Source organism: Ostrinia furnacalis, unplaced genomic scaffold (assembly GCF_004193835.3).
Source record: "Ostrinia furnacalis isolate ACB-3 unplaced genomic scaffold, ASM419383v2 OfSCF3206, whole genome shotgun sequence".
In the NCBI taxonomy this organism is placed as follows: Eukaryota; Metazoa; Arthropoda; class Insecta; order Lepidoptera; family Crambidae; genus Ostrinia; species Ostrinia furnacalis.
In genome coordinates this window covers 152581-176412 of record NW_021133445.1, presented here as the reverse complement: position 1 = coordinate 176412, position 23832 = coordinate 152581, and the positions used below count along the sequence as shown (strand labels likewise).

General features: G+C 36.6%; 2 protein-coding genes across 6 annotated transcripts in view; one reads left to right on the top strand and one right to left on the bottom strand.

The window, feature by feature from the left end:
- The window catches only part of LOC114357501 (uncharacterized), a 56665-nt gene extending 43342 nt beyond the window's left edge, over positions 1 to 13323 (top strand). For all 4 annotated transcript variants that reach the window (XM_028311120.1, XM_028311117.1, XM_028311116.1 and 1 more), the window contains exons 4-5: positions 11447 to 11539; positions 12963 to 13323. In XM_028311120.1, coding sequence (XP_028166921.1) covers positions 11447 to 11539; positions 12963 to 13064 — 195 coding nt within the window. In that variant the 3' untranslated portion in view covers positions 13065 to 13323. The remainder of the gene's footprint in view (positions 1 to 11446; positions 11540 to 12962) is intronic.
- The window catches only part of FDL (fused lobes), a 110125-nt gene that overhangs the window by 58590 nt on the left and 27703 nt on the right, over positions 1 to 23832 (bottom strand). For both annotated transcript variants that reach the window (XM_028311115.1, XM_028311114.1), the window contains exon 3: positions 9350 to 9397. The gene's annotated coding sequence lies outside the window, so the exon portion shown is untranslated. The remainder of the gene's footprint in view (positions 1 to 9349; positions 9398 to 23832) is intronic.

Below are 23832 nucleotides of genomic sequence, written 5' to 3'. Positions count from 1 at the left end.
ATAACATCTCTATTACAAACTGACCATCGACTGACCAGACCAAACGTCTCTATTCCGCTAACAATACTCAACCACATCACTATTCCAACAACAGAACTCGGTTACTTAAAGCTCGCTTGCAATTTTTGCACTCGACTAAAATCCGATCAATTGAATACAACCGGCTGAGCTACGAAGCAATTACATCTAATGCGATTTTTATCAGTTGCCCGACAAATGACCGGCGCCGAGGGAGTGGGATGAGCACAAATTATTATTGTTGGCCTGGGAAATCTTGTGCGGAGTGTGCCATGAAAACGTAATGGACGCGCGGTAATGACAAAGTACTGTGTGAGAATTTGAATGAATTAGTGATAGAATAGATCCGACTGATTTTTCTGGCGAAAACAATTGCCTATCATAAAAATATGACGAAGATTGAGAGTTTGAGACCTTGTAAAGGCTGCAGGTGCAGGATGCAGGCCGCCTCCAAACGGCCAATATGGAAATCATTGGGGGAGGCCCATGTTCAGCAGAGAACTCCTGTGGTTGAAATGATGTTGATGGTAAGTGCGTAGAGCAAATTGTTTAAATAATTACAACGATAGGATCTAGTATTGACCTAATTAAAGATATCAAATAAAGAACCGACTGAAATGGATAGAAGAATAGAAACACAACGTAGATATTGTACAGTAAGCTTTATAATGTAATTTCAAATTGTAAGCTGCACAAAGTTGAATTTTAACTGTTAATTAAGCTTTGTAGATTTTGTCTAGGTTGAACCTAGTTACCTACAAGTATAAATAATGTATACGTTTCCATGATACTAGTTCATGAAACTATACATTCTAAAATCGCATCTATTAGAACCTCATAAGATCTAACTTAATTTGTCGTCTGTGCAAGTTATAGCAAGTCATAAAAACTTATACCATGAATCTGAGTAGGTTCTGAAGTATGTGTAGATTTAATGAATAAATAATACTGTTTTGTTGAACTTGATAAATAAGTTATGGTCGGTCGACTTGGGAAATCTACTGAAGTTATCCAAAATCGTATGCAAAGTTGTAATTTGTGTAACCTAAATTTAAGCTTGAGCTATTTGAAATTTGATTTGATTTTGTGTCATCTACATGTCATGATGATACAGTGCCTTAAGTGATATTTAGTTGCTAGTCACATACAAGCCCCGCTTAATTTGGAGTTACGTAATTAGATGATAGATGGATGAAATTAATTAAAAGTAGTGTACCTACTTACCTAATGTAACAGTGTGATCGCCGACTCTGAACTTGGGTTTTTGTGTTATTAAAATAGGTGGAAGTAACTTAAAATCTAACTAACTAACTATAATTTGATTTTTAATTAATATTTGTCGGCCGTTTGGTGTAGTGGTTCAGAACGGACTACTATGCCGAGAGGTCCCGGGTTCGATTCCCGGCCGGGCAGAAATTGAAATGATGAATTTTAATTTCTGTGACGGGTCTGGGTGTTTTCTATGTATAATATGTATGTATTTACAAAAAAAAAAAGTATTTAAGTATGTTTATATCCGTCGTCTAGTACCCATAGTACAAGCTTTGCTTAGTTTGGGACTAGAGGCGCAGTGTAAAATGTTCAAGGATGTTATTATTATTATATTATTATTATAATTCGTAGTAGTATGTAGTGTAGATGAAAATATAATTAGCAATTAAGTAGTATTACTGCGCACTTCGTAATAAATCAATGCCATTAGGATTTTTCTGATCTACTTTAGGTTTTAACTTTTATACTTAACTATTGACTACATCAGAAGTTAAGCTAAGTTATCTGGTATAGCTAGTTTTATTAGAAACTGACAAGTTTTCTAAAACATAAAGCTGAATAGCATCGACACAGCGCTGCCTACGTACGTATTAATTAAGTGATTTAAGTAAACTTAACTTTAAATTTGACGATTTATATTGGCGCTTACTTCAATACATGGCGCTCAAGCAAGATATACAATTTGTCAGCGCTCATTAAATAAACGATCAGTTTTTATTTTTAAGTTTCCCGTTCCCGTCCTAAATTGCTCGGGCACATTTTCCCTGGAAATTTGCGGCAGATGTTAGAACGTGTCTAGACATGAAAACTTAATGGACGGAGCGTAACGACAAAGTACTAGGCTGTCCGCACCAGTCATGACGTATTTTTAAGGATATGTACTAAAAATAAAAATAAATGCTTACTGGTCTTTAAAATATGGGGTCATTGAAAACTGTTCGTAGGTAACAACTAATTTGGTAACTAATATTCACTTCAACAAATATTGTTCTTCTGTGATTTATTTTATCACGTATTTTTAAGCAATGTTTCATATATTTTAAGATAACTTACACTTGAAATAACAAAAAATATTACCTATCAAGATATTCAATAATTAATTAGGTATACAAATAGGTAGGTTACTTTTCGGTAAAAGACAGAATATCTTTGATACAAAAATAATGAAGGATCTTTTGCACTAGATATTATACGAGTAGTTATATTTTTCTATAGTTTAAAATCCTGTCTTAAGCCGAGCAAAAGTGCTTTTAGTCCTTTACATTTTTAACCAAATACCGTAGTTTGAGCTTCATATAAAAGCTGTACCTATGTATATGCTGTAGGATATTCAAGATGCTTACGTTGGTTTTTAAAATTAAAGAGTAATTGCAATTGAATCAGCGCTTGCACGGTTATATTACGTATAATATCTATGTTTAAATAAATTTACATTCTGACATTTATAATAAAGGTTTGTTATACACAAAGTTTACGATAGTTTTGTTACAATGTGAGGAAATATGGAATTTTCATCATCATCATCTCAGCCATAGGACGTCCACTGCGGAACGAAGGCCTCCCCCAATGCTTTCCATGTTGCCCGGTTGGTAGCGTTGGTACTACCTTTACGATGTCGTCGGTCCACCTAGTGGGTGGACGTCTCACGCTGGACTTTTAATGTCTGTGAAATGTTGACATTGGATGAAGAAACAAATTATCAATGGGGTATTTTTCTTTCTTTATTGCATCGTGTGGCATTTTCAACCAGTTAGTTAACCTTTAGCCCAGTGGTTCCTAACCTTTTCAATGTCACTACCCCTGTGAACAAGTATGATAATTGAGTTTACCCCTAGCTAATTTAAAATAATTAAAACCACAAAAATCTCGGCGGTCTCCAGCGGCTCTACAGAATCTAAGAATTTCGTGGTGGGAGTAAATTTGCCCATCGTAAAATGTACTCTGTAACCGAAGGCATACGATACATTTTACGACGGCCTTTACCCCCACCACGCAATTTTTTGCTAAATAAGTTTGGCGCGGACTATAACGTACTATTATTTTGTTTATTGCTATTTTAATACTTTTTCGTGCCATCCCGTGTTACCCCTCTAGAATTTCCGTTTTACCCTGCGGGGGTAATTACCCCCAGGTTAGGAACCACTGCTTTAGGCCAAACAGAAGTCCTAGTATTTATTTTAAGCTTTTGTGATGGGTTAAGTGTTGTAGTTTGAATAGGCATTTGCCAAATGAATAGACAATAAACTAGTTCGCGGACAAGCGGCCGGCAGGAGGCCTCGCTGCGGTCTCGCAGGTAGGGTTGTCGCCTAACACTAAACTATACCATAGATAATTGTTATTGGATCATAATTAATGCATTGTCATGTAAAAAAAGCATTAGTTTCTACGAGGTATGGTCAGCTGAAGTCTGAGTAGAAGAAGTTTCTTCTGAACCTCGAACCGAAGAACCTCGTATTCACTAGTGATATTAGGACAAAATTGACTGATGTTATTGTAACGTACGTTAACGGTACGTGGAGGGCTAGAAACTTATTTTAAGAATGAGCGAATCACCAAAATAATGTTCATCATTTGTTCTTTGTGTCTGTCCCTCACTATAATATTATACACAGTACAAAACAGTGGACTAGTACTGTACTACTGTAGTAGTGTAGTCACGGGAAGAGCCTGGATGCGGGCAGCGCCGGACCATGCATTGTGGAAAACCTTGGGGGAGTCCTTTGTCCAGCAGACGTCATTTGGCTGAAACGAACTAACGAGCAGTGTTCAGCACAAATTATTATTTCATACACGTAGAATACAGGAATTGTAATCGCCAACCCTAGGTTTTCTGGCGCTATTTAGCAAATAAACACCTAACGGGGAAGTACCGCGAACCGCCGAGAGTTAGTTTGACCGAACGCGAATTAAACTAACCCACTAAAATCTATTGCATAATGAAACACAGACATTCGGTCCCAGAGCTAGACACACTTCCGATTTGATTGTTGTGTGAGAAGGCTTCCCATAAGTAGCTGGTTTGGTTCTCGACGCGTAAAATAAAACATTTTGTTTCTGCGTGAACATAATCCGTTTAGTGGTTCGATAATTAAGTAAGTAAATGTGCTCGTTTCAATAGCAACACGAGGCATATAAAGGTAGCTGTCTTTTGTTTTTATTAATTAAGATTAGATGATTTAAAATTAATGCCCGTTTTCACTATAAATCCCTAATTGTTAGTGGGTGTCACTTAAAATTAGGGATTGACGGTGAAAACGGGCATAAGTCTATTTATATTTTTAAAAATTCAACGTTTTTATATGTGTAAGCACCAACTTTACCTAAAAAACCTTCAATAGGCTAACGTAGACTCATAAAAATACCAGATTCGTTCTACCGGCCTAACAGACGCCTAGACGTCAAGCTTTTTCAGCGCTGTGATTTCGAATTTGTTTTGTGTCTTTATTTAAACTAGCTCAAACCGAGGGTAGTTTGAAGCGCAGTTTTAAATGGAGCCATTAAGCTGTCAAGTACCCAAACAGACGCAGCCTTCAACACAACGAAAGCATTTTAACTTGATGCCATTTAAACTGAATGTGCTTACCGAAATGGCTTTTTCGCGGTTCTTGTTTAATCCCTTTATTTTACTGTAGTGTTGCCAGTTACGGCCTATAGGGACGCGGTGTTTAATTTGTTTAATTTTTATACGACTAGTGGCAAATATGTATTTCGAAAGGGATACTAATGACATTTCATATAAATGTTTACTTGGCGTACTGTTTTATCTCTACTTAGTTTATACTAGGCTGAGAAAAAATGAAAATCGTGTCCAAATGTATGGAAAGAATGTGTTTGAATATTATGATTATCTATTTATTTCAGTCGGCATATTATACTTATATGAATTAGGTATGTACCTACGTTACCTAAGGATATTGAAATAGTTCTCTGCCCAATCAGGATAACATGCTAATCAAGTGATGTGATCAAGCAATAATAAGTTTAATACTATGCCTTTAACATATTAAGGGCTTATTTTTCAATCGTCGGATAGCTTTTAACTGAAGAACAAACTTGTCATTTTGACATATTCCCCATACTGAAACTGTCAATATGCCTAACATATTCTTCAGTTACAAGCTATCCGGAGATTAAAAAATCAGCCCTCATACAGCAAGCTAAAATGATATGCCGCTAAATAAAAACGCATACCGCCATCTGTTGTCGAAATATTGTCAACATGTTACTTATTTTTATAAGTGCTTTCTACCTATTTGATCCGTATCGCTAAATCTGTTATAAATTGCCACCATAGATGTCAACAGTAAATTGGTGTTGTCAGTTAATTTCAGGCAAATGATAAAACCGTGTTCGGTGATCAATCATGCCCTCGTTGATAGGCGCAGCGCACACGGAGTACTACATTATGTCAAAAGCCTTAGCTATACCACAGAATAATAATAAGTACTACATACAGAAGGTTTTCAAAAACGATATTTAAAAAAAAATATGTTCAATGTCGTTAACAAAATGGTGTAATTTAACTTGTCTCAAGAGTCGAGCACCATTTTGTTGACAAACGTCAGTGATCGGTACTGCGCCGAAGCCATAGGGCTGACTTCGATAAAATGATGTGTGACGTGAGGTGCCAAACTGCGGAAAATGGCGGAGGAAATACATGAATACGCATGAATTATATTTTGTTTCTATTAATATTTAGGCAGTTAAAATACTGCACAGTATTAGTTGCACCACTGTTTTAACATACATAGTTTATTGTCTTTAGAATGCAAATGGGTGAAGAATACACGTGCGTGCGTTAATGCTCGCTCGTGATTGTCCTGGTCGATTAAATATCTCAGGAGGTATAGTCGCGTGTGTTTTGTTTTCGATGCAAACTCGCGGAGATGAACAGGCCTGGTACTACATTATGTCAAAAGCCTTAGCTATACTCTGAGGGGCTACTCCGAAACTCTGTTTACGTAGTTTTAGGTCTATCTGTCACCGTCGCTCGCGCTGGCATCTCGCTCTGTGTGAGAGGGATAGCAACATTCGAAACTTCGGATAACGTTTATCGGAGTAACCCTGCATAGGGAAATTTTTAGAGGGAGTTAAAGAGGTCTGTACAGACGAAGTAGAAAAGTAATGCTTCTATAGTGAGAATAAGATAAGATAATCTAAATAATCGTAATATAATCATTCTAAGGCTGAGTTGCACCATCTAACTTTAACAGTAACTTTAACGATAACCGGTGTTTTTTGTATGGAGTTTGACAGATATTTGACGTTTGTCAAAGTTAAAATAAGTTGGTGCAACCCAGCCTCAGTACCTTTTTTTTATTAACTGCTGTGACTTTGTTAAAGCTAATTAAGAAAAGGCAGAAATAATAGAAAGCCAAAACACCAAAAATAATCCAACCTTGAAACAATGATCCGTTAAAATAAAGGGGTTTGCATGTCAAGAAGTCTTAAATCAGCATACCAATTCCAAGTTCCAAGTCAACTAAGCCAGTGAAAAATTAGAAAATCCGATCCATTAGAAAATAGTCGAGTGAGCGATTGTCCACGCGAGCGTGGCCCAACCGCCAATTACGGCAAATGCCGTTTATTTCGTGCCCTCGCTCGTTAAACCGAGAATGCCCTAGGGCTTGCATCTAGACTCTAGACTTCTCCTGGATTTGGTATTGATTAGGTAGGTATACTACCGGTTTCTCAGTGCAAATCGGTAGATTGAAGCGTAAATTGAGAGAAGTCAACAAAAAAAACGGGTCCTGCTAACCTTATTTTAATACAGCAAGAAAAAAAATCTGCTGTTCGATTTTGTTTATTTTTAAATCAAAATCAAAAATATTTATTCAATTTAACCACAAGTGGCACTTATGAACGTCAAAATATAGTAAATAGAAAAAAAAGGTAGCCCTTATGGGGCACTTTACATGTCTACTTACTTATCTTTTAGGCCCTATCAGCGTTTCGAGACAAAAATATGGCAAGTGCTGAGAAGAAACGCCGGAACAAACTCAGTCACCACTAGTTGCCAGTACTTAATTATTAACTAACGGTAAGAATAACCAAATTCAAGTACATCAAATATGTGCAGACTGTACATGACAGTATCTGAAAACATAAAAATCTAAGTAGTCCTCATAAAATATCATGTTGAAGAATATTATTTAATAATTGTAATTATATCATTATAACTGACGGACGTCTGCGCTGTTCTTGGAAACAATTAGGTTGTATATCGATACTCGAGTCACGTGGTGCAGTCATTAGCGTTACGTAATTACGCATGATCGGCAGCGGTGACGTGTCTCTGAGACCACGAGCATAGCCCAAATAATACAGCCAGAAAAATGAAAGAAAATGCTTCCTAAAACTGTGATTCAGAATTAATCACTTTAACATAAATGTAGGTACGGTTACGTTACGCGTTACGGCTATACTAATAATTACTGAGTACTGCATTGAGTTATGAACTTATGAGTCAGTGATACACATATACAGATTGACGTATTGAAAGAGATTGTGATAGATATGAGTCTAAGTCCTATATAAAAGCTATGATGTTTCGTAAGTTCAAATTAGTCCAATTAATATACAATATGTATTGTCCTAGAATGCTATACCAGTAACTAATGGGCAAAGCCTGTATTTTATTTCGGGTACTCTAATATTAAATTCGAGTCGAGTCACTAATTTGACATTTGAGTTCGATATGACTCTTGACAGTTTTAATTCAAGAAATGATATTTCGCGGAATCAAAGTATTAAAATCAACTTTTACGAATTAAAATTGGAATATATTTCCATCATGACCGTAATACGAATTAAAACTGTATGTGCATTTTTAATCACAGTCACGAATGGATGCATTAATTTTTAATTCCAATAAGGCATGTTCATAATATTCCTCGTAGGTGTGACGTTTGTATGAGTTGGTTTTGCTGATTCTTCTACCGCTAAATATGAATACTAGGTATTATTATATTATACCTTTAGGGTACTTAATGTGAAGCCAATTTGTGATCTCAACGTTAAGTTACAATTAAGATGAATTTTATATTTTGACAATGATGTCTTAGATCCGAGATTGTTGATTAGATTACGTTAAATGTACCTACTGAGCAATATAAAATTGTACTAGCATTGGACACGACTTTGAAAAAAATGGAATTTCTCTTTGATGCGGTCGACTATCTAAGGTCTCGTAGTTTAATAATTCCAACTTGCAAGTTCACCAAAATACTGAAATTTTATGACAAATCAAATAGTACAGTAAAGAGCTCTTAATTTTTCTATGTAATATTTGAACGCAGTGCGCTGGCTGTCCTTCATTCGCTGCGGCGATGTTTATCAAAGAACACTGGGAACATTAACTCGGCACACAAATAACTCGCTATATCCGATTCCGATTGTTGTCTCGTCATCCATCATGATCGAGTGGGCAGGTTTAAAAATAACGCCATTTTCCTCGGTAATGGCAGCCAGAGTGTACCTAGCGCCCGTATTCACAAACGATGCTTACTTAAGTGAAGTAAGAAGGGTCCAATGACAGTTTAACTTTCCCTTGACCTTCATTGGTTGGGTTTTTATGGCAGTCAAGCTGTAGATCCTGGCTACACGAGAGTTGCAGTGGTGGGAACGAGAGGTGGGAATAGCCCCGTTTTAAGTGAAGCAGCAAATCAAACGCACGTTGAATAAAGCTCTGTGATTGGTTCGTGTAAACCCTGAGCATCCACGCGCACAGTGAGACCTCATAGTAATGTTTGTGAATACGGGCGTAAGGATGTTTTTGACAAAAAGTATGTTTTCAAGAAATTTTCACTAACTTCATTGATAAATTAGACCAAAATAGGGTCAGTAACATAATTTTAACTCTTATGAAAATAAATGAGTAATATTCCATTTATATTTTGAAAGGGGATGTTTTGTAAATTATAGGGGTACAATACAACATGACTAATTAAGCGAACTTAATTTTGAAGGAATACTCACAGAATTTGTAAATGCTTTTATTTATTCAACAACTAATGTATAAATATCATAATAAATAGAGCGTTATTTTGTCGTAACTTACCATAACAGTTTCAATGTTGAGGTCTAAGAGCCTGCGTTGTTTGAGCATCTGGAACAAAACATTGAAAATTAATTTAAATGCTTTTTATATGATGAAAACGTGATAAATAAAATATTCGTAAAATAAAGCTCCTTGCAAACTGCGGGCATGCGCTCTTGCAATGCTACGAATCGAAGTCGTTGCGACCCGCTACGAGTTCGGTGAGTTACGAGTCGTAGTCACCACGCTACACTTCGAGTGTAGTTCGCTACGAGTCGCAGTCCTCGCGATACGCTACGATTCGTAGTCCTCGCGCTACGCTTCAATACGCTACGAGTCGTAGTCACCGCGCTACGATACGTAGTCGTCGCGCTACGCTTAAATACGCTACGAGTCATAGTCACCGCTCTACGATTCGTAGTTTCGCGCTACGCTACAATACGCTACGAGTCGTAGTCACCATGCTACGATTCGTAGTCGTCGCGCTACGCTACGCTGCGTTACGAGTCTCAGTCAAGTCATTATTGTATGAAAACATAAAAGTTTTACGGCACTTTTATGTGACACTGCTACTTCTAACTGACCGAAAGATTCATTATAAACAGTCTTTTTCAAGAAAACTATGACTCTTTCGTCTTTTACGCAGCTAATGATAAATAACAATGCGTATTATACTTTGTAGTGATAATTTTATATAGCAATTAAAACCACGTAACTTTACATAGTAAGAGGTCCAATCCTGGTAATCAGTTCTCCACACATGTGCCCCTGGGGGCTCATTTGCGCTATTGTTGTAGGTCCACTGCTAGACTGCTACCCTCGGGTATTGTTTTCACAGAGAAATTAGTTTCTATTCACAGGTAGAGATTTTGAGGAGTGGAATTGGTTGAGCGATATTTGTTTTGCTTCTGATTGCACTTTACTAACGGTAAAATTTACTTATTGTATTGGAAGTGGGTGTTTTTAATAAAAAATTAAGGAAGAAGATCAAAATAACTTGTTCTACATAATTATACTTAAGACCATACCATGTATCAACTGTCAAACGACACATGTAATGCAATAAATGATTTGATTTGATTTAGGATATTTGGCTTAAAGTCTTACTGGCTGAAATGATGAGACATTTAAAGCCTCGTGGTTCGAAATCGACTCAATTGGCTCAGACAATCTGGATTCGATTCCCAAATGAAACACAGAGTAATTGACTGGATTTTTGATTTGTATGGCTGCTTAAATGTTACATCGCAGATATATTTCTTAAACAAATAACCTCGTTAGAACCCATAAGACAGAAAATAATTCAATTTCATAATGCTGATGCTTTATATTCTTTTCTCATGGGAATATTAACAGCTTTACATTAAGGAAACCTTAGCCAAATTGATTGCACATTTACTTTTCCCGAAGGAAGAATATAAAATTCATGAAGAATACAAAATGGTCTCCACATTCATTTGTTAAATTATTTTTAATTTTGAAAAGTCGTAAGAAAAATTGGCAAAGCATTCAGCAATCTCTCCTGTTGATTTTTAGTTGGCCGATAGTTGTGTCTGATTTTAATTTGTGTGAAGAATAGGCCAAATCGAATCGGCGTAGTGTGCGCACTCCCATACATGCCCATACTGATCAACTGCCCGACTAAACTATCGGCCGACGAAAAATCAACGGTGTGCGCCTACTCTTAGAACAGTTAAACAAAACATCTTGTCCGTACAGTCAGCGTCAAATAGTTTGAGATAAATCCAATAAAAACGCAACACGTCTTTGTTACAATTGAAATAAGGTTGTGTTATCAACTGGCCCATTTTGGGTGTCACGAACTACGAGTATTGGACGCTGACTGTATTATAATCCAATTTTAGAATTACGTAACAAATATATTTGCCTAGGAATTACTTCTTGGTTAATAATATTATCAGCTACTTATGGTCAGCTAACTCCATCGTCATCTCAGCCATAGGACATCCACTGTTGAACATAGGCAGGGTACATAGTACGCAGAACTGACGGCCAATGGGGCAGCAAGGTTCCGCGTACCGGGAAACGTAGCGTGGGACTTCCACCCACAAGGTGGACTGATGACAGCTAGCTTATTGTATTGTAATTCGTTCGCAGGTACAGACTGACATGCCGGGCCCTCCGCCGGCGTACGACACCGTCGTCGACGTGGAAGGACCTTCGAACTTTAAGGAAAGCGTAGACTTACAGGTCAGTTTATTATCAGTTTAGGAAATTAGACATTATCATCATCATCATTTCAGCCATAGGACGTCCACTGCTGAACATAGGCCTCCCCCAATGCTTTCCATGTTGATCGATTGGCAGCGGTCTGCGTCCAGCGCTTAGACATTATAGTAGAATATAATGTCTAATTTCCTAAACTGATTTTGCACGTTATTTATTTTGCTTTATTTAGAAGAAGACTAGATTTATGGATTACATTTAGGAAAATAATTGATTTTAGGTTAGTAATGATAATGAGATGGTAATTGAGAGAGTCGTTGTACCACAGTGGAGACTAACCCCCGATTGTTGAATTAAGATTTTTAGCTTGAGTTTAATTTTCATACATAAGTAGAAAACTGTCACGAAAGTAAATGATGATGATTATTTACTGACTTTTAGTAAAAAGTAACTAAACTAGAGATAACATGTTATAACTAAAAATAAAAAGTAAAAAAAACTAAAACCCAACTACGACAAAAAACGACGCTAAAAAAGTATAAAACAAGATTTTCAGAATACTGAACTGAACAAAGTTGCTAATGTAGTTGCATAGTAATTTTCATGTTTGGAAACCGCAGTCACACGTTATCAAAGTGCTATGGTAGGTAGGTATATGTAACGTGTGACTACGCCTTTCCAAACATGAAAATTACTATGCAACTACATTAGCAACTTTGTTCAGTTCAGTATTCTGAAAATCTTGTTTTATACTTTTTTAGCGTCGTTTTTTGTCGTAGTTGGGTTTTAGTTTTTTTTACTTTTTATTTATTATTTGTACCATTTTGGTGTTAAAGTGTATTTGTGGCGCATAATATTAACAAAAGTTAAATTGATGAACTAATAAGTAGTAAAGAAGCAATGAACGAAAAGATGTGAATTATATGCAATCAGCCCATGAATACAGGTAAAGTCACGAGCAAATGCTAGTAATATATATATTTTCAAAATGTACAATTAAAGCCCTTTCAAATGATACCAAACACGGCATATTTATCTTAACTTTATTTTTTTACTCTGTATGTTTTGTCCGCTAGAGGGCGCCACATTAGATTTTGTGAAACCCCATATAGCCTATAACCAGCGGACAATTAAGACGCTTCTAATGGTATGTCATTTGTCAAATTCTGATAAGTAGTTTAGAAGTTACGAGGGAACAGATGAACATACATACATACATACATACATACATACATACATACATACATACATACATAGCCTGTCAAAATCATAATCCTCCTTTGGCTTTGCCGTAGTCGGGTAAAAATGGGTTTTAAAATCATAATAACATAATCCAATTTTTCATTGTTTCTGGACTTACAAGCGAATAAGGTTCAAAATATGGTGGGAACTACATTCCTACTGCCTTTCAGAGTTAACTGTAACAAATATTATGTTCTTCTTCCAGGAGTTGCCACGGGAGCCGTGTGCGAGCTGCAAGCTGGATCGAGCCGACGCCGAGCTGCCGTCCTATGAGGCAGCTGTGCTGTTGCGTGATACCAAGTTATAATAATCGTTATTACCACACATTAAGGGTCATAGTTGAACGGTATGTGACACAACCCTGAAACTGATAGATAAATGTTAATTACGGCTGAAAGTTAATGCGATGTTTTAGGCTTGGAATTTTGATGTTTTGGAAAGCGGCTTAATTTTTAGGATTTTGCACCAAAATAGTCTGAATTATACAAAAAAGAAATGTCAATATTTTTTATCTGCGACCCTGTAACATTCATTTTCAATATATCGCGCTAATAAACTTTGGAAACTACTATCACAGCTCATATATATACTGTGCTACTATTTAGGGTTGACAGGTCTAAAAATATCAAGTTAGTTTGATTCAGTTTAGAAAGACTGGTAAAGAAAGATAAAGAAAGATAACTATGATCTTTTCTAATTTAATAAGATAATTACAGTAATACGAGCATAATAATTAGTATAGGTAGTCTGATTTTGTTGAACATAGGCTAAAAACATTCACAAAGCTTTATCACGTAACCTACCGGGCTAAGATGCGCGCTGTAATTATCATGTAAAACCGATAAAATTACTCGATAAGAGGAATTCAAGAGTACTTTTATCGATTTTATCTTTGGCGCGTATCTTTGCTCTGCTGGCAACCCTAGTTCCAGGTGTTGTGTCATATAAAATAAGTATTTTACGATGGTAGTTGGGTACACAAAGGACCTTAAATTAAGAGCAGTTAGGCCATAGTTTGTAAATGTTACATGTCAATTTCACGAGTAGATTTTTGCGCTTTTTATTTCGCGGGACAGACACTACAAAAAGAGGAGAAAAATTCATTTCTGCTAGCTGCCGTTTTTAAAGGCATATTTTGTTGCACGTTGCAAAAACAGAAATAGACGACAGAAGTTTCATGTTATTTTATACGAAACATGATATTGTGATGTACAGACGACGGCACGTCAAGGTAAACACTGTGGGGTCTTATGCAGTCGTAATAGATGCGAATTTGTAACAAAAATGGGTAGTCTAATGTGCTGTCGCCTGTACTTATTTATATTAATACTAGTTTTATTTATAGTCAATAAATACAATAATAATATTTGTCTTTTGAATCTGTACATTTCTTAAAATCGATTTATTTGCACTTTGTTTGACTCATATGTTTGCGTCAACACTAGTGGTTTTTATTTTATTTTTATCTCTAAATATAGTAAACAAGTTACAACTAATATGCTATTGACGTTAGCACTACAAGACATAATATCAGGTATGAAAAACAATGTCAGAATAACAGACGTTAATTTAAAAAAAGTTAGTTATTTTATGAACATGCTGATGTAACAACTACACTCACACATTCTTCTTTATACGCCTATTAATAAGGTCTAAAAAGTTTTCCCTAAATTCCTTTAACCATCCTGTTATGAAGCCAATGTTTGCAACTTCTTCGTGCAGGTGACACGAGAACAGTTTCCACCTATACATACATACGAACATAAAATAATTTCATCCAGATAAATGTCACGAATTCCTAATGCCACGCGACTCATCGGTGAGCCTCGGACATTTACGTCTATTTTCAGTCAGTAGTGTCTCGGCAGTCAAGATTTAAAGGGACACATTCTTAATTATTTATGAAGTTAACAATACCCCGTCGTTCATTCTTTTCTAAGCATTGTGTAAATGTCAGACTGAAGACGAACACCCCAGCTAAGTCCTTCTTCAGGAAACTCCACCATTCATCATACGTGTCGCGTGAAGTAAATCGAGTGGAGGGGTGTGTGCCCCGCATACATCACTTAGGCGGTGACCACACTTGCAGCACTAAATGATTTGATTCGGAGTTGGAATCAGAATTCAGAAGGATATTCCTTCACATTAAGGGCCTTGTACACCATCTCTGAGTAAAGTATAAAGTATCATTGCTTAAAGTCACCAGTAGCAACGAAACCCAGATTCTGACAAGACTTTGACGTTAAAATACTTAAGACTTAAATACTTGATATTTTACTTGATACATGCTAAATAAATAGTGTTAATTAGGAGGTAACTACTTAAAACTTTACTCGGAGATCGTAAAAGAGATATGTTTTATTACTTTTGGTACGACAGTAGGTAAAATTCGAAAAAACAACAATAAAAAACGAAGGATTAGTTGTAGATGGCACATACAGCAGCCTACTTTTCCCCCTTATAGTATATCCAGTCAACAAAGAATTAACGAATGTGTTATTATTTCGCAAGTATTGTAGTTACTTATGCTAACGGGTCCAGTAGAGTAACATAATATAGTTTACCTGTAGCAATATTGTGGCATATTATAGTACAAAGGTATATACTAAGCCTTACAGCACGTGACCGCCATGCAAATGGCCGATTACCTGGATCTCTACACTGATATCTTGAGAAAGTGAGATATCAATTAATTACGTGTTATTACTACTAAAAAGGTTGCAAATGAGTCTGGGGATCGATATAATACTCGAATGGGCGTACGATTTGTTTTATTTTTGTACTTTCACAAGCAAGAACTTGACACACTTATGAATAATTCTACAAGTAGCTTCTAACTATAAAAACCATAAGTCCAGAGTGAAACTAATTGTTGCAGCGCCATTTTGCATTCAACTGTACAAAAGCTGTACGAATCATCACCCATACAATTTATAGTGACAAACTCAGCATCATATCCGCTACAACCGTTTTAGTCATACACAAGCAAACAAAAAACAACCTTTACCCTAAACGCAATCACCTCTTTTCCGTTAGTAAAAACAATATTTTCGTACAGTTCCAACTCCAAACGCAATCTTGATTGTTGAATACGATTTGAAAGTGCCGGATTTTATGCCCGGATACAAGACAAAGAGGCGGACCCGGATATCCGGGAAAGCCCGGACTTTACCGCACAGCATAGCATAACGGCCGGGCCACGTTTAAAAACCGAGTGTCATACTTTTTGCATAGAAGGAATCGCTGCGGCCTCAGATATGACGTTTCTATTTCTAGGTTTACTCAAAAAGTCCTTTAGTCCAGTCAATGAATGCCTTAACGACGGTGTAGAGAGAAATCCATGGAACACAATTTCTGACCTCGGGACTTTATTTAGCCTAGTTGGGTGGTGAACATAGCAAAAGTCCCCGCCCTTAGCCCTTGAGCCGGCGGGGAGAGGGGGGTTTAAAGGTACCACTTTTCGGTTTTTCGCTTAATCCTCGGAAACTATGCGTCCTAGAGACATGACTACTATGAACCAAAAAAAGCTTATTCAATTTGCTACAGGTGAGACACTCAAGTTTTTCTATATCTTGTATAGTTTTTGCGGCATCTGCTCCAGAAGGTCTGTAAAATTGGAAATTTTATTGTTGTCTTACATGTTCCTTTCAGGAGAAAATCGACTAAATCAACATTGAGCAAACACTATAGACATGCGGGAGCATGTTAAGCCTAGTTCCATGGAGGGGACTGCACCGTGCGTATATTTAGACGAACCAATTAGAGCCACTTTTGACTCCTCATCATTCAAAAACTACTGTGCATTAACACTTCAAATTTGGCTCATGTATTGAGACTTGCAAGATGTACATCAGCTTCAAATTTCATAAATATAACTCAAACGGTTATTTAGGTATTGACGTTCAAAAATCTATATTTAGAGCACTACTATCTATCTATCACATGTGAAATGTTAAAATTTACTGGTTTTTTATTTGTTCCTTTGTATTTACATAACTACCTTTCTGGATGCCAAATTTGAACCTTCGAGGTCATCTGGAAGTGGTTAGAATTTGGTCTATAGGTCAGACATGTAGATTTTTGGACGTCAATATCTAAAGAACCGTTTGAGGCAGATTTATGAAATTTGAAACTGATGTATATCTTGTAAGTCTCAACACATGAGCCAAATTTGAAGTGTTAATGCACAGTAGTTTTTGAGTGATGAGGACTCAAAAGTGGCTCAAAGTGATTCGTCTAAATATACGCACGGTATAGTCCCCTCGCTGGAACTAGGCTTAACATGCTCCCGCATGTCTAGAATGATTGCTCAATGTTGATTTAGTCGATTTTCTCCTGATGGGAACATGTAAGACAAAAATAAAATTTCCAATATTACAGACTTTCTAGAGCAGATGCTGCGAAAACTATACAATTTATAGAAAAACTTGTCCATCTCATCTGTAGCAGATTGAATATGCTTTTTTTGGTTCAAAGTAGTCATGTCACTAGGACGCATAGTTTCCGAGGATTAAGCGAAAAACCGAAAAGTGGCACCTTTAAACCCCCCTCTCCCCGCCGGCTCAAGGGCTACGGGCGGGGACTTTTGCTATGTTCACCTTCTAACTAGTCTAAATAAAGTCCTGAAGTCAGAAATTGTGTTCTACAGTTTTCCATCTATAATGCTTTATTGACTGGACTACTTAATGAAAAGTCGAATCGAATATTTTACTCGGTTAGTTTAAAAAATGCATCATTTCCATCCCTTCAAACGAGTTTGAACCTAAATTGTACGTTATGTTGTTTACAGTAAAGAGTATTTATGCGTTTTATTGTGAAATTTTCAATTCCCACATGTAATAATATAAAAACCCTGAAGAAGTATGGATGTATTTTGAATATAATATGGACAGCTATAGGTTTGCTCGTGTGGCATTGTATTTATTTATTTATTTAATAGTTCATACATACACAGGTTTATGTCTTAATCCCCAAAGTGGAATCAATGTAATAAATATAATTGTGTTATTTATGTCAGTTTAAGGACTCTAGTATCAATTCTAATTGATAAGAAGTACTAGTAGAACAATAAAACAAATAATAGTGTACAAAAATTGAGTATATTGCAATTTTATTGTAATTTAACATAGACAATGATTTTGTTTTGGCGCTACTAACTTAAAATATTTGTTTCGAAGGTTTTAAAATCGTGGTTCAGTTGTAATGACAATGTACTTATTTAATTGAATAAAAATAGAATTATAGATTTATGTTACAGTTAACACCTGAAGTTCACCGAGTTAGAAATGAAATAGATACCCAATTCTATTCTAAAATACTTTTACTACATTCATAAAATCATCACGATCTGTGTTAAATCAATTCCACTTTGACAATAGAAAAAGGTCAAATTGAATTTGATTTACATTACAAGTAACTAACTAACTACCTAGGTATATTAACAGAAATTGCGCATGCTTGTATTATTGAGTGGCAAATGCTATAAAATTATATTTTTAACACACTAACGTGGCCTATACCTATTGTTAATTACACACACACACACGTGTGAAATAAAGTATCAAAATGGCTTTAAATTGCCTTTACCTATTTAATTTTTAGCCAAATAAATACGAAACATTGTTGTAATAACGTTCTCGCGTTATTACAGCGCCAAATTGGCCAAATTATGTATTCTTTCAAATCTGTGGTGAAAAAATATCTGTGGGCCGTTTTTCACAACTTTTTTTTGGAAGTATAATAAAGGGTTTTAAATGAGGCATCTGCATAAATTATTGATCTCAACTCGATAATATGTATGTAATAATTAGGACCTCTGTAAAACATAATCGAGAAAAAATACACTAATATTAAAATCAAAGCATAGGTTACGATGCTGATAGGTAGATAGTGTAGTAATATTATAGCATATTGTTTGCAATTTTCTTAGTTTATGAGTATTTTCACAATTACCTTTTAAGCACTTATTTATTACAAATAATAAGGAATTTTATTGTAAACTAACCAGAATTTCCTGATAATTTCCGATAAGTCCTTTATCGTTTATGTTTGTTAATTAACCCACAAAACACTTTTATCGTCTTTTAATGTTTCATTAATTGTAAGATACTCGTTTTTCGGTTTTTAGTGATTATCACACTTTCTCGATGGAGAAATTAAGGGAAATAATACTGATTTATTATTGAAAAATGTTTTTTTTTGTTAACATAAAAAAAAATAGGATTAAAAGTAAATTAGGACAATAATGATATTATTTAATTTTGTACTAGCGTATTCATCTCAGCATTTGAAATGTTCGTCTAGTGCCAAATTACCGCCAATTTGAATATTATTTAATTTATTTTTAATCACATACAATGAAAATCCTCTTAATAACTTTATAACGATTATTTTAACTGTAAGGTTTAAAATTGACAAATACGTTACGGGTGTGTGTTCATTCCGTCTTAATTATATGCAAACATTACAATCGCTTTGTTTATTAATTAACTTTATTTAATTAATTTACTTTATTTAATTAAGTTACCTAATTATCACGTTATTTATAGCGTTAGCTTAGATAATTAAACATGTATGTACGGTATTTTATTTTATGCTACTAGATTTGTTTTTTTTAAATAAAGAAATAAATGAGACACCAATATTTGGTACTTTTTCCAACCACTTTTAGTTGTCTATTCCGGTGTAGAGAATGCAAAAGGTCATAGTAAAAAAAAATAAAGAGACGGAAGATTCTTTTAGGGGAACCCATTTTATCCCAAGCTATGTCTATGAAACTTATTTTTTTTAAAGAATAGTTTTGATATTAGCAGACTTTTTATGTTAGACCGATCCACGCAGACAAAACCGCGGGCAAAAGCTAGTAGCAGTACTACCTAATATAAATTAACGTGGTTTTCTTGGCTGGATAGTTCAGACAAAGACATCGGATTCACTGAACAATTAAATTGTTTCTTGTTGCTGCTTACAACTCAAGATAATATTCAATTTTCATTGAATCTAATTTCATAAATGAGTTAATCTTCTATGTGAAAATACGGATAGAGCTCTTTATTTTTACGCTATGTTGACGTAAAGTAGGTAATGTATTGCATACCTGTTTATTATTAGATACCCATCTTTTCCTAAGATTTAAAAAAATAGAGCATTTTATGGATTTGTTAAGTTGGACACCAGTGTTTGCCCTTATTTGTTACTGTCCAGTGTCCACACAGAAGACCAAAAGTCAATTCTATTAACATTAACAAAAAGTTTAAAATAAAATCCACCATTGAAAGCCTACCCTGAAATGAAAACTCTTTCATTCAGTTATGGCAAAAGAATCGAAGCAGAAGAAGTTCCATTGAGACCCGTTTAATATACTAATGCATCACCCGCGGTCATCCATCGATGCACTTTTTATATCGAGTCGATTCATCGAGCTTTCCACCATTAAATGGAAACAAAACTGAACATGTAACGGTTGTGAATAAAACTGTTCGAAATGCCTTTCAATTCATACAGAATGTGAAAAACAAAATTCACTGAAAAACGCAAGCAAGTGGACATATTGACTAGGATTTATCGAGTAATCGCAAAGGACTTCGCAATTAGAAATGAATTTTGAAAAAGACTACGATTGGTGAATTAAAGTAGGATAACTAAAATACCACCAGTTATGAATAGGCACTTACAGGGCAGATATGTACCATCCTAGACTGCATCTTATTTTTTATTTTTTTTTTATTTGTGTTGAGCGGCTATTCTAGTTCAATAAAGTCCTAGTATCACTGCGACCGTTATCGATCTATTGTGATCGCCGCTGTTTTCCTTACAGTTCGCCTCCGAGTCCTGCATCCATTAGGAAGTGCAGTATCTTTTGGGGGGCGATATGTTTTACATCTTGTGGGCTTAGGATGTGTTTGCCCAGGTGTAAGCTCCGCTTGCGCATCAGAGGTCCGCAGTCCGTGAGCATGTGTAGTGGCGTTTCATCTGCCTCTTGGCACATCCTGCACGTTCTTGTTTCGGACAGTCCCATAGTGGACAAGTGCTTGTTTAAGCTGCAGTGTCCAGTGAGGGCTCGAACTAAGATGCGCATTTTGGTCCTACTCAGTCCTATGATCTGCTTAGAGCTTTTTCGATCATAGGCTTTTATGAGAGCTTTGGAATGAGTTAATCCTGGCGTGTCTGACCATGCCATAAAGGATTTGTTTAAATAGATGTTCTCCAGGGTCATTCGAGCGAGACTTTTGGGAACACCACAAAAGGGTTCTGGACCATATTGTGTTCCCTCCGCTCCCGCTCTGGCTAGTTCGTCGGCATTTTCATTGCCCTCGATTCCCGCATGACCTGGAACCCATCTCAGCGTTACTCTGTTTCGTTCTCCTAGAGTATTTAGTCGACTCATGCAGTTTTCTACCAACTTTGAGGTGATTAAGTTGGAGTTTAAGGCCAGCAGCGCGGCCTGACTGTCTGAGTTAATGTAAATTATGTGGTTGGCATAATTTTTTCGCAGGTTAGCTTCCGCACATTCAATAATGGCGTAGACTTCTGCCTGAAAGATAGAGGCAAATTTGCCCATTTAGAGAGGGTTTGACTAGTTTGTTCAACTGTCTACGCCTGGTAAATGGAATAATGACAGTTTTATCAGCGTTAACTGATAAACTGTTTCTTTTGCACCACCCACCTATGGTGTTTAGCGCTCTTTGCATTATGGAAGATATTGTACTTTGGCAGAAGCCCCTTACTATGACAACAAGGTCGTCAGCGTACCCTTGAGTGTCAATGTTGAGGTCGGCCATTTTATACAGTAGTGTATCAACCGCCAGAGTCCAGAGAAGGGGCGAAAGCACGCCCCCTTGCGGGCATCCTCTGGTGGTTGTAACTTCCATAGTGGTTTGAAGCAGAGATACCTTAGCTCTCCTGTTGGAGAGCATCGACTCCACCCATCTCGTGGTCGTCAGGTCAAGGCTTTTTGCAACCAGACCTTCGACCAGCAGTGTAGTAGGAGTGTTGTCAAAAGCTCCCTCTATGTCTAGAAATGCGCAAAGCGCGATTTCCTTGTCTTCCAGTGCCTTTTCGACCCTGTCAATCAGGCTGATCAGGGCTGTTTCCGTAGATTTACCTCTGCGGTAGGCATGCTGTGTGTGGTGAATAGGTTTCGTTTTTGCTGGCTCTGAAGATTTTGACCAGATGTGGAGTGAGGATTTCCATCCCCTCCTTCAGTTGAGCAGGGAATATGTTGTCCTCGCCACACGCTTTATATGGTTTAAAGGAGCTGATGGCCCATTTTACCTGGTTGGGTCTTATGATTATAGCAGCCCTCCGCCAGTCGTCATTCTTCGGCCTGCGAAGGTTGCTATGTGTAGTCGCCGAGCAATTGCTGCCCACCGATCCAGGGAAGTGGGTTGCTGCCAGCAGCTCCAATGTGTCGTTTTCACATGAAGTGAAAGTTCCATCGGGTCTTTTCAGAAGCCCAATCTGCCTAACAGGAGTTTTGGAGATCATTTTTTGGAGTCTTGCTGCTCGAGGAAGACTTTCGACATCCTCGCACAGTTTCCTCCACGATGCTCTCTTTGCTTTCCTGATCTCAGTGTTATATTTGGTTAGAGCTTTCTTATATGTGTCCCATTCATGGGATTTTTTAGCTCTATTAAAGAGTCTCCTGGTTTCTTCTCGTAGCTTTTGCAGCTTAGAGTTCCACCATGAGACTTTACTTGTGGATGCTTTGGTTTTCACAGGGCAGCTGTCTTCGTAGGCTTTGGTTATTCCTACTGTGACTATGATTTTTGGGATCACATCAAGGTTGGTTTTTAACTGGTCCCTGAAATGGTCCCAGTCAGTAGCCCTTGGATCCCTGTAGGTTGCATCTTACTTCAGGCGCGGATCCAGCCCTCAAAAAAGGTTGTGGCCTAAAAAAGCCACCAAAAATTAACAAAGTGAGAGTTGGATCACTACATGCCCGGACATACATACATGCCTATATCTTATCAATAGATCATAATTAAAACAAGCAAATTAGGGTTGTGGGCATGCCCACAGTGCCCACAACGGTGGATCCGCGCCTGTCTTACTTAACACCAGGTGCGATTGCGGTCCTGAAATACCTGCCTTGTCTTGCATAAAAAAACAATAGTGGTGGTAGGGCAAGCTATATGAGCGACCTGGAAAGGGAGTTTGTACTGAATAAACTATTTGATTTGATTTGGATACGGAATACGGGACGCCTTTGTCCAGCAGTGGACGCCATTTGGCTGAAACGAACGAACTAATAATACGGATAATAACAGCAGTTTTATCTACTATAATTTTCTCTCTTACTATGTACCTAATTACCATACATTAAAATTATCATGTAAGTAAATATCAAACCTATATTGATAGATAATTTTATAGAAACTAAAAATATAAAAATAATGTCAGATGAGTAATAGCGATCGTCGAATGTTTCAATTTTATAGCTGTGGAAAAACACCAACGCTTTATGCAAATGGATGAGAAATACAGATGGGGCGTGAACGCTGGAAATCAACTCTGATTGAGATAAGTGCGAGTATGAAAATTAAGTTGCAAATAAATCTGTATTTACGAACGGAATCAACGAATCCAGCTTCTTTTATTTTTAGATTTAAGGGAAGACTTATTTCTGGATAATGAGGTAAAAAAATACTCGAACATTGTTAGCAGAGCTGTCGTAGCTGTGAAAGCTGGTGTTAATTTATAGTATGTGCTTAAGCTCCTTAGGAGTGGTTTTTTATTTACAATTCAGATACAGTTCTCTTTTAAAAATTACACACGAAATGAAAGTTTTGCAAGTGTTGATTTAATGCATTTCAAGCGAAACGTACCAAAAAATCAGCAAAGAAGAAGAAAAAGTAGTCATAAAGTCGTAATGCACAAGAAAATTTCTTTCGCCAGCTCTTCATAACAGCCTGGCAAGTTTAACGCCCCGTCAAACTAGATTTTATTGTGGAAGTTTGGCAAACGACAAAAATATACGCCTCGGAGTGAGCCGCGGACGACAGCGACAAGTTTTTGGCGCTAAAGTTGCACGCCGCGGCACGCGTTTTGAATACTAAATCTGGGGTGAAGCTTGC